We start from the raw sequence: 12,237 nt of genomic DNA, 5'->3' as shown, positions 1-12,237 counted from the left end.
CACACACACACACACGTACAGATTGTACCCCAGCATTCTTCCAGGATACAGCATCCATCACCAAGCTGGAGAGTTGAAGCTGCTGCCAGTCTCGGCCTCCATTCTCCTGACCTGTCCTCATCCATGATGTGGGAACTTCGCTCCGTGGCTTTCACTCGAGCTGTGTTTGCTGAATTCCTGGCCACACTGATCTTCATCTTCTTTGGCCTGGGCTCGGCTCTCAGCTGGCCTGCTTCCCCACCAAATGTCCTCCAGGTCTCACTGGCATTCGGCTTGGCCATAGCTACCTTGGTTCAGGCTGTGGGCCATGTCAGCGGGGCCCATATTAACCCTGCTGTGACGGTGGCGTGCCTGGTGGGCTCCCAAGTCTCCTTCCTGAGGGCCATCTTCTACATGGTAGCACAGATCCTGGGAGCCGTGACAGGGGCTGCCCTTCTGCATCAAGTCACGCCGCCTCATATCCGGGGGAGCCTGGCCATCAACAGGGTAAGGATTCTACTACCAGTAGACATGGGAGGGATGGAGGATTACAGCAGGGTGTGTCCTTACCAGGATGTTCAAGAAACCTGGACCAGTCAAAGAAGGTCTTTCACATAGTGCTCTGTTCAGAGAGGCTAGGAATCCTGGTCCCCCCCTATTGCATATTTTCATTCTTACTTTTCCTCCAAGGAGCTTGGGGCAGCACACCTTGCTCTCCCCCTGCATGTTCTATCTTCACAACAACTCTGCAAGGTATGTTAGGATGAGAGTCGGTGGTGACTGGCCCAAGGTTACCCCACAAGTCTGATAGCTGAATGGGGAATTGAGCTGGAGTATCCCAATCCCTAGTCCAGGGGTAGCCCACCTAATGCCCTTCAGGTGGTTTGGACTACAGCTCCCATAATCCCTGACCATTGGCCATGCTGGCTGGGGCTTATGGGAGTTGTTGTCTAAAACATCTGGATGGCACCAGCTTGTCTATTCCTGCCCTAGTCTGACACTCTAACTACCGTACCATATTGGCTCCCTATTGACATATTTTATTTATTATTGCATTTATATCCCACCTTTTTTCCTCTTGCAAGGAACCCAAGGTGGCTTACATTATCCTCCTCCTCTCCATTTTATCCTCACAACAACAACCCTGTGAGGTAGGTTGGGCTGAGAGTGTGTGACTGGCCCAAAGTCACCCAGTGAGCTTCCATGGCCAAGTGGGGACTAGAACCCGGATCTCCCAGCTCCCAGTCCAACACTCTCGCCACTACACCACACTGGCTCTCATTGACATATTGACATATTTCACCATTATGCTGGGGATACCATCGAGAACTGTAGCACTGAATGAAAGGTCATGCATCTCTTGTCCTAGTCTATTCTTCAGGAATCTGAGACAAGAATCTTGGGATGCACCTCCATGGCAAGAAAAGCAGGTGGGACTTAGCTGGTCCAAGACAATGTTTCTATGCCCAAGCAGCAATGCTGCATTATCTGAGAGGTGTGCCCCAGGACTCATCAAGGCGTTGCAGGAGATCTAAGGACCTACTATGCAGAACAGATGTCTTGAGTCAGCAGCAGCAATTTGCACTGTGGAGGCACCTTGATTACACCCTACTAATGACTGGAGATAGGGAGGGGGCAGCCAATAAATACAGTGGATTAACCTTGGGACAGGAAGGTAGACTTGATGATGCTCTGGTTCCTTCGGAATATGGCACCCAGGAGTCTTGACACCTGCTTTCTGTACTCCTAGAACTATTATTAATCGAATGGGGTGGAGTGTGGTAAGGTCACTATTGCTGCCATTGTACAGATGAGGAACTGAGAGCCAATGACCTGCCCATGGCTGACTGGCAGGGAAGGGTCCATTCTAAGTTCCTTAGATCAGTGACTATGCCGACTGGGGATGATGGGAATTGTAGGCCAATACATCTGGAGGGCACCAGGTTGGGGAAGCCTGATCTACTTTGTTTTTCAAAGGTGCACCAACAACTGGAGCCAGGTGCAAAATAGCGGCTCAAGAAGGTACACATGGATTCGAAAGACAAAGGGCCTCTGAGAACGTGCTCAGCCCAAGAATTCATTGTCAGTTCCAGAACTGGAGCTTGATCTACTCCGGCTTACCCCCAAGCTTTCTTCAAGGGAAAAGGGGCCTTCTGTTTGTGCTATTGTCAAACCATCAGGGATTGGAAATCCTTGCAGGTCTACTGCAAACACCCAGAGATCTGCTAGAAGATCCTGATCTACCTTCTCCCTAAAAAGGTAAAGGTGTCCCCAGCCAGTCGTGTCCGACTCTAGGGTGCGGTGCTCCTCCCTGTTTCTAAGCCGAAGAGCCAGCACTGTCCGAAGACGCTTCCGTGGTCATGTGGCCGGCATGACTGAACACCGAGGTGCACGGGACGCTGTTACCTTTCCCGCCGAGGCGGTACCTATTTATCTACTTGCAATTTCTTGCTTTCGAACTCCTAGGTTGGCAGGAGCTGGGAGTGAAGACGGGAGCTCACTCCGTCACGTGGCACTCGGGTCTCGAACTGCTGTCCTGCCGACCTTCCGGTCTGCAGTTCAGCAGAGCTTCCACCCACACCCTTCCTTTTGCAATTCTTCACTCTGCCACAACCCAAACTCTCTGCTACCTTCAGCACCAGATGCATTTGGGTTGCCTCCTCAACATGCAGTAAGGCAGACTGCATTCAACAAGTGCAGCTTTGAGCTTTCTCTGTTGCATATCCATGCCAGGGAAAGCTGGCTCTGTTGCACATCTTCCTGAATGCCTTGCAGCTGTTCAAGACACAGAAGCCCCCCACCCCCGCAAAAGGAAGGGGGAGCTCTTACACTAGACTTCTCCATCTCTTTTGGGCCAAGCCAGCAGCAGTAAGGACAGCATCAGCTGTATTAACAAGGGCACCAACTACAGCCATACTCTTTGCGTGTTCCTAGAACTGCAGGCTTAGTAATCTTCTACTGGAACCATCTTGACCGTTGTGGGTTCTCTTTTCCCACCGTTGCAGCAGCCACCTCTTCCTGAGTACCTGAGTAGCTCCTGTTGGGATTACATAGAATCCTGGAATCATAGAATAGTAGGGTTGGAAGGGGCCTGTTAGACCATCGAGTCCAACCCCCTGCTCATCACCTGTTTCCATGCCATGTTCCAGCTCTCCTGCAAGTGGTGCCAGATCCATGCCGTTTGGCATCAGCAGTGGGACGTGACAGATCTTTTTACACAATGGCCACCTTTTTCGGTCACCAAAATGAGAGCTCCCTGCTCCTATTTGAAATGATGGTACCTGTTATGATGGCTTACTACAGCCCCTCCCATGGCATTATTATTATTATTATTATTATTATTATTATTATTAATTTCATTTATATCCTGCCTTTTTTCCTCTTGCAAGGAACCCAAGTTGGTGTACGTAATCCTCCTCCTCTCCATTTTATCCTCACAACAACAACCCTGTGCGGTCGGTTGGGATGAGAGTCTATGACTGGCCCAAAGTCACCCAGTGAGCTTCCATGGCTGAGTGGGGACTAGAACGCAGATCTCCCGGCTCCCAGTCCAACACTTTCACCACTACACCACACTGGCTCTCATCAATGTCCATCAATTATCAATGTCCATTGAGCAGTGACACCAGATCCCAGCCCTGCCACCAGCACCTAGCATGGTGGGGCAAATACCTGGGTCCATCAGCCCCAGGGGGTCCATGGTCACTGACGCCATCATCCCTATAAAGCGAAGTGCCAGCCTTACCAGCTACAGCAGCAGCTGCCATCTTTATTGATTCAGAGAGGAGCTCTGAGCCCCAACATAGTGTATGTTTGGTCCCAGAGGTATCCTGAGGGCATGAAGATGGCAGGAGATGCAGCCGCTTTCCTTGGCACTTCTCTGCTGAGCACCGGCCCCCTTGCCCACTGCTGCCTGGCCTCGTGAGGTAATGGGTGGCTTGGAGCAGGTGACAGTGCACATTGGTGGGGATGGGCAGTGGTGCTCAGCACTGGGTGAAGTGGCTGCAGCAGCCACCACTACCCTGGGGAGGGGGCAACAGGGTGCTGGGAGGGGAGAAAGGGGTTGACTAGGTCCCCCTCATACCTGGAGCTCACTGTGAGCTCCCACTGCCATTAACCAGAAGAGCAGAGGTGGGCAACCTCAGGCCCATGGGCCAAGTCTGGCCCTCCAGGGACAACAATCCAGCCCTCCAGGGATCCTCAGATGGCCCCCCTTCCCCCTGGCCATCTATTATCACTTGGTGGTTTCCTGGTGTTTAGCCCCTCCTTCCTCCCAATCCCTTTTCCTTTTGTGTCATGTCTTTTAGACTGTAAGCTCGAGGGCAGGGACTGTCTTAATATTCATCTTTGTAAGCTACTCTGGGAGCCTTTTTTGGCTGAAGAGTGGGGTAAAAACACCAATAATAATAATAATAATAATAATAATAATAATAAGCCATTTTTCTCCATATTAAAAGGCTGAGATGCCTCTCCTAAGGGTTAGTACCTGGCAGGAAGAACTTTAAGCTACAGTAGGCTGGCATTTGGGGCCCCACCCCTTTTTCCTTTGGCCCCGCCCACTGCTGGACTGCTGCCCCCGAGAGCATCTCCAAAATGGGATTTGGCTCTTGGGCTAAAAAAGGTTCCCCACCCCTGCAATAGAGGCAGCACCTTCAGTAATACCTAATCGGATATAAGCAGTGGAGGTTGGTGGCTCCAGTTTTGGAAGGGAGTTGATTCCATTCTGGGTTTTAGTTAGAACCAGCCAGAGCTCTCAAGGTGCTATCCAAAGTGCTGAACCCATTTTGGGGATAAGGTGCAGCACCTCAGATAGCAACCTTAGAGTTCCGGCTGGTTCTAACTAACTAACACCCAGAATGGAATCACTGCCCCTCCAAAACTGGAGTCACCAGCCTCCAGCGGTTACACACGTGTAAGGATGTGCACAGAGGAGAGCTGCAAGCAATCCACATGAACATAATTTGTACTGCTAGACCAATTAAGGTAATTTATTGAGTTAGTTTGCAAAGCAGAGTCCATATTCAGTGTGGCTCTTCAGTCATCCACAGTCTCCAGGGACCCCCTGAAGGTATTTGTTGACTCTCACGGTGTCCTCAAAGGAGGGTGTGAATATAACTCCCTAAAGGGAGTCGCATCATTCCAGAATAATTAACTCACTGATTTTACTCCAGCCAGCCAGAAAACAGAGTCAGGGCACTTGCATGATTACAGTGATGTACAATTAGGTTTCGGAGGTGATACATATCCACCCAGTCAGATGCTGTGGTGGGCGTTGTTAGAGAATGGCTGTGACTAGCAATTTTGTAGTCTTTTGCCACTTCAATTGCATTTTGATTTGCCTTCCTCTTAAGTAAGCTGCGGTAAGAGGGATATATGCCATTGGGTGAGACAGCGATTTGCAATGCCAGTGGTCCTCTAGCAATAACCAAGATGTTTATCTGTGTGTGACGCACTTGTGCTAGTGAATGCAATAAAAAAAGATGCTGGAATATATTGAGACAGTGAATACTGAATGTTCAACGTCTTCATACAGTCACGCCTGGTGTGCAAGCAGATATAGCTATACCTCAGGCCTGCATAATTTGCAAGCTGCCAACCCGAAAGCAGCTCCCCAGCCAGGTATTTTGGCCTGCCAGGTGCTTGAGAACCTCCCTGTTTTTGTGAAGCGCCAAGCAAGCAGCAAAAACAAAGAGGTCTATTGAGCCCTTGGCCTGGTGGGCCACCATACCTGGCTGGCTGACTGTGTTTGTCTTGTGGGTCATGTGAAAAGTGTGCCATAATAATTTCTTGGCATTAGCCGGGGGAACATGTCGTGATGCTACCGAGGTAGGTAAGTCATTAAAAGAAGAGTACATAGCGCTGATTTATTCTGCCTATTTGTTCTGCTAGAACAAATAGCAGGCTTTTTGTCCGCAGATCCCTCGGGGATGAAACTGTCCTTTGTGCAGTTTTAGCTGACTTTACAACATGGGGGTTGGGGGGGGGGGGGCGAGAGAGACAGGCAGACAGACAGAGGATGATGGGAGAAGATAAAAGGAGAAAATCTAGCTGGAGAAAACAGAAAATAGTTATCATATTTTCATATAGATGTCCAATATTTATAACAGGTATCCAGGGAACAAATGATGAGAGGGACAACTAAGGGAGCAACCCTATTTTCTTGAGCGGGGGGCAGCAGAGGGGCCCTAGGAAGTGGAGTAAGTTCACTCTGCTGGCAGAAGGAGAGAGGTCTACCAGTGGAATGACACTTGTGCCACCAGAGAGATCCCCCAGTATGCCGGCAGAAACAGAAAGCTCTGCCAAGATAGGTGTTCCTCCAGGAGCCCTGGTGGAACCGGGAATGTCAGTGGTGTATGTGGATCCACTGTATCAAAGCGCCCTTGTAGCTCCAACATGCCCACAGAATCGGAGGAACACTACGCCAGCCTGTGCAGTCAATGGGAAGGAAAAAGGAAAAAGCTTCCCTGCCGTAGACCCTAGCTGCAGTAAAGCAGCAAGGCACAGGTTGCAGTCATTGCTCTACCAGTGGATCTCTCCCCTCCCTCACCCCACTCCCCTAGGGTAGGATTGCTCCGCCTAGCACTGATCCTTGACGTGTGAATAGAGGGGATGGCTCCAGCCGAAATAGCTGTGGTGAAGAGCTAAACTTCAGAATTAGGCATAATAAATCACTAGTACATGCTATCAGCTTCCACATCAATGGGAACTGTATTTATCGGATAACCAGGGTTCAAAAAGGCATGTAACTTTGTAGATTCTTCCAGAAAATGGAGGATTGCCACCAAGACGTGTGGTGATGGAGCATTCACAAGCCTGATTACCATGCTTCCAAAGAGTCCACTGATGCAATGCTCTGGGATACTCCCCACCCCCACCCCCATGGACTCAGGTAGCATTCTTATCGCTCTGTTTATTTTGATAATGAGCTTCTGACTCAACCACGAGGATCACATCTGGAAAAGGAAGCTGAAGTTCCTTGACAGCATGGATTAAGCATACATCTTGTGCAGGGCTGTGTGTTTCGCCATGCTTCCACGAGTGCACTGAAGAAATGCAAATTTGGGAACATAGTGCTGGATTCCACACCTTGACCCTCTCCATTTGCAGTCCCTTTACAGAGAGGAAGGTTCTAGCCCTCAAGGCTGCAACGAGAAGTGTGAGCAATGCCTCATGGAATCTCACAAGCCAAATGTTATTGGGGCAGGAATTCTAGTAGACAAAGTTTGGGGCATACCAGTCATTGCACATCCCTCTTATTAATGGAATAATACATTTGCAACCAGTTTGCACAGTGCATTCAAGGAACAGAAGTCAGCTGCCCATGGTGCAGAGTTTGGGTGACCTTGGCACAGAATGTTGACAGGAGTGCTTGTGAGACACTCCCAAAATGATCACGTGGAGAGGAAGTATACCAAGCCTACATACAGCTTCCAACTAGGGATATCTGAGAAATCCACAATGGATTCAAATGATTTCAGATTTCTATGAATCCAGCCTGCGGGTTCTACAGCAGACCAACTTTTTCCGAGTCACCCAGATTCCATGGAGCTGTGGACCAATTTTTCACTTTCAGGGGGGATTTGTGCTAATTCGCATAAGTGCTAGTGCGCAAGTGCGCATTACAGCTAATGCAAATGAGCACAAGTAGAATGGAATTCTGGTTAAAAAAAAATCTGATTCCATCAATGAGTGGACGACAGAATGGAAGATGCCTAACAATCCACAAAACACAGAGGGGATGGATTTAACAAAACCCATATAACCCTACTTGCGACCTACTAAGATGGGCACAGTCAACCAGCCATTTATGGTGCCTCCCCCCAGGGGTTCAATACACCACTTTGGTGTTGCTGCTTGCTTGGGGCTGCACAAAATTAAGGAGGTTCTCAAGCACCAGACTGGATGCGCGATACCTAGCTTGAGCGCTGTGTTCAGCTTGGTTCGTCACAAATGATGCAGGCCTGAATTATAGCCATGTCTGCTTGCAAGTCAGGCATGACTGTATCAAGAATCTGAGTGTTCAGGTATTCAAAATTTCAGTATCCAAGCATATTTCTCATGGCGTCCAGCGGCACAAGTGCGTCACAGATAAAAATCTTTGCTATCCCTAGAATACTGCTGGCACTGCGAGTCACACCCTTACCCAATGGTGTATATCCATCCAAGGCAAATCAAAATGTGATTGAAGTTGCAAACGAGGGAAATAATGGAGATGTTATCTTTGCGTTCATTCAGGTTTCCCACCCAAGGTGTGGTTATATAACCCCCAAGATGTAGTTATATAACTACTGAATCACTATGGCAGGGAGTTAGAACCAAAGCAGAAGTAAGGGATCACCCAAGGGCAGCCAACTCTCCTGAGTTTATTTCAGTATGGATGGGGGGTTTGTAAGGGGGGGCTGTGTCAAAACTGCCCCATGGTTTTGTTTATTTAAACTCTGTGTTTATGGTTTAATAGCTTCTCCATACATTTGAGGTTGCCTGGAGAGTGAGTGAGAATGTATGGGACTGCATGATTGGTTGAGTGCTGGGTGATTGGTCAGGGAGAATGTTGGAGGAGTGGGGGTGCAGGAGTGGAGTGTTGGTTAAAGGAGACAGTTGAATACATAGGTGGTTCAGAGCAGGATTGGCTTGATTCGCATCATCATCTCCTGGGGATGGGGGTAGGGTGTAGAGTGGGCTTAGGCCTCAGGTTAGACTAGGAAGTTAAATCATAATGTAACCGAGAACAAGAAATTCATATTAAGGAAATCTTTTATAATTTAAATAGTTATTTTAAACTAAATAAATGGTTTTGGTTATTTTACACAGACTCTGTACTTGATTCATAAGCACACTACTCATACATAACCAAGGTAAAAACTAAAAGGGCACCTCTCACACACTCCACTACTCTTAAGGAAATATAAGAGTAATATCTTAAAGGTTGTTAAAGGCGGAAGCCTGAGGTGGGTGGGGACAACCTGAAGTAAAAGCAAATGCCCCCTTGAGGGACCGAAGGCTGGAAGAAGAGAGAGGCGGTTTCACTACAGGGGCCTATAAAACAGTTGAGCCAAAACTAGCCACAGTTCTCTGAGAAGATTTTTCAGTAGTGCTTAACATCTCTTCTTTTTGGTGATTTTAGTGACTCTGCAAAAATGTTCACTTCTTCACTCATAATTGTCCTCAAGCACAATTGCCCCCAGTGACATCATCACAGAGACAAACCTTAATGGCTATGTAGCGCTGTGCCATCTTCCCCTTCACTGATTGGGTAGGATCACCCACGTGACTAATCCAGAAAGATGGAAGGCACAGCAGCCAGGGTGATGGTGGGGAGGAGCTGCCAAAGCAGCAGCAAGCAAGAAAAACGTGTCACCGAACAGGAATTTTAATATTCCCTCCATCTTTATAGTCACACCATTTTCTATTCGACAGCTATCACTAGTTTTACCCCATCACTGAAACTGAAGAACATTCAACACCATTCAGTTTTATAGCCAATCCTGCTCTAGACTCTCTGCAACAATATTTTCTCATATCCCATTCATCATTGCAACTACCCTATGAGTTGTAAGGTGTTTTTATACCCACTTTACAGGCTGATACAGGGAACTGAGAGTGAAGCCATGTCCGTGCTGTTATTTTTCCTTTGTCTTTACCCATTCCTTTTCTTCTGTTGGGTTTCTGCATTGCAAGCACTTCACACATTTGCCATACAGCCATAGAAACAGTCGTGCAGAAATGACATGTGAATAAATGTCCCAGCAGTAGTGTGCCACTTAAAAGGGTTTAAGATTATGACGTTTTATTTATTTTTTTTTTAAAGATCCTTTGAAGTCAATGTCATGCATTTTAAAATGTTCAGCATTCAGCATGTTAAATGTTGGGGATTGTGCAAAATGAGAGCAAGAGTCCCCGAGGAGGTGCTTGATTTTCTTCTGTTTTCTTTTAGGTGCAGAATAACACAACATCAGGGCAGGCGGCCACCGTGGAGCTATTCCTCACCTTCCAGTTGGTCCTGTGCATTTTTGCCTCCACTGATGACCGCAGGAGTGACAATGTGGGGTCCCCAGCCTTGTCCATCGGTTTCTCTGTTGCTCTGGGTCACCTTCTTGGGGTGTGTATCTCAACAGCATTTCTTGACTATGGCTGAGCAAGCACATAATATAATACTGAAAACAGGGCAGAAGTAGGGATGCCATGATAGTCTGGGAAAGGGGTGGAGTCTGGTGGACTCCTCCCACTTGTGGCCCCTGCTCGCTGAGCAGCCCCGTGCCTGGTGAGCAGGTCTGGTGGCTGCCCAGTCCCTTAGCGAACCGACCCCCTGTGCTCCCCTCTTGCAAGGAGGGGAGAACAAGGGGTTGGCAGGAGACTCCTGCCTCCACCACCTGAAAAGCCTGAATGGTCTCCTTCCGTGCAAGGAAAGAGGCCGTGCAGGCTTGACAGGCAGCCGGTCCCTCCCACCGATCGCATGTTCTTCCCTCCTTGCAAGGAGGGCAGAATGTGCAGTTGGTGGGCGGCGACAGGGACCCTGGAGGCTGCCATTGTTGCACACAGTGGCAGCTTGCTATGAAGGTGGGCAGCTGAGCAACTTTATGGGGTACTCGCCGGGCTGTCTAGAAGCTCATGAGGCACCTCAAGCAGGGGCAGGCGGCAGCAGCAGCTCGGTGAGCACCTGAAAAAGCCAGGCATAGGTGAGTTCATCCATTCCTGGGCACAAGTCTAGTGTTCTAGAGAGTGGGTTACACTGTTCTTAACTTCCCGTGGCCAGAAGCTCAGTGGGGAAGGCCTGCACCACATATTTACCAGTTTAAATTTTTCCACCCCAAAAGTCAATTTGGTGGGGTGGAAATTTCTCTTGAAAAACTCTTCAGTTTTGCAAATATGCAACTTATTAAAAAAAGTCTTGTTCACCACCACTGTTCCCTCTAGCTGCTGCAGCTTCAATTCCACCCCACACCCCACCCTGGCTGCTTTTTTCACCTTCCTGGATTAATTGCATGGCACATTCTAACCAATCAGAGATCACATTTTGAAGTTAGTTATAGAGATAGTTAACTTAGTGCAACAAAACTCCAGTGAAAAAGCTGGTTTTAACAGAAGCAGAGACAGCTTCTAGCTGAAGGAACAGATCTTTAATGTCTAGGGGCAGAGGCCTCAGCCACATAGCCAGCCAGCCAGCATACAATGTCTGGGAAGCAGTAAAATATTCGGAGCTCTTCAGGCATATCTTAATCCTTAATCCAACCTTCATTCTTGAACTGTAACTGAGGAGAACTATTCAAATTTTTCTGAGCCAGGTCAGCCCAAATCCTGGAAATTCTGCCTGCAGATGAGGGCTTTCTTCTCTTCTAGAACATTTCTCTCACCATTGCTTTTCATCCTTCCCCTATTTGCTGTTCCTTGGACACTGGTCTGGATGGCTTTTCCAGATATTTGCCTCTAGTAGGGATGGGTGAATCCATCAGTTTTGCTTCCGCCACATTTTATTTTTTTCTTAAATCTCCTGAATATGGGAAATTGCAAATCAAAAGCAAACTGAAACGATGCTCTCACCTATCTGCACTAGCCAAATTCAGTCAGTACAGCTATTCCCAGCATGGAAACAACTATGATGTAGGAATATCATGGGAGTTGAAGAGAGGGGTGGAGTCCAGCAGACCCCCCCCACGCCCCCACGCTTGGTCTCCCAGACCCCAGTACATGGACTGCTGTGCTTACTTGACCCTGTTCGCTGATCAGCTGCATGGTCCGTGAGTACCCGGCGGCCTCCTGTTCCCTCAGTGAGCTGCCATTTTGCAAAAAAAAAAAAAAAAGGGCACCTCTTTTTTTTGTAAATGTAGTGTTACAGAAATGGTGTTCATAGGGGGGCATTTATGCACATTGCAGGTGTGAATGGCCCATTTATGCCTGTAATGTTATGGAAATGGCTGCTTGACGGATGCCATTTACACAGCATTATATTTATGGGAAAACCCGAGCTGACCTTTTTTTGCAAAATGGCTGCTCCATGAGAGGTTGGGCAGCTCCTGGGCACCTGCATACCATGCAGAAGCTCATCCAAGGAGCTGAACAAGGGCGGGTGGCCAGTGGAGGGTTAGAGAATGTCCAGCGGCAGGGACGGAGGTGAGTCCGTCCATTCCTACTGTGATGTACCTGCCTGCCATCACGTAGCTGTCACAGATGAGGAGTTTGTCAGAAAAAAGAGGTGGCAACTCTAACTCAGCACTAACATGATTGAATGTACAGGGTTTCAAAACCTGACTTTTAAGATAA

At 48.2% G+C, this 12,237-nt stretch overlaps 2 protein-coding genes across 2 annotated transcripts in view; one reads left to right on the top strand and one right to left on the bottom strand.

Annotated features, from left to right (window-relative positions):
* The window catches only part of LOC146353610 (exendin-4), a 491,914-nt gene that overhangs the window by 301,156 nt on the left and 178,521 nt on the right, over nt 1–12,237 (bottom strand). The window lies entirely within an intron of this gene.
* The window catches only part of LOC146353614 (aquaporin-2-like), a 64,114-nt gene that overhangs the window by 43,599 nt on the left and 8,278 nt on the right, over nt 1–12,237 (top strand). Inside the window, exon 4 of the mRNA XM_084832307.1 lies at nt 9,914–10,078. Within this exon, the coding sequence (XP_084688433.1) occupies nt 9,914–10,078 (165 nt within the window). The remainder of the gene's footprint in view (nt 1–9,913; nt 10,079–12,237) is intronic.

This window comes from Heloderma suspectum, chromosome 2 (genome assembly GCF_057233095.1).
Source record: "Heloderma suspectum isolate Gila_16-S chromosome 2, 16-S_ref, whole genome shotgun sequence".
Classification (NCBI taxonomy): domain Eukaryota; kingdom Metazoa; phylum Chordata; class Lepidosauria; order Squamata; family Helodermatidae; genus Heloderma; species Heloderma suspectum.
The sequence above is the reverse complement of the archived record's forward strand: the minus strand, read 5'-3'. Positions and strand labels throughout refer to the sequence as shown.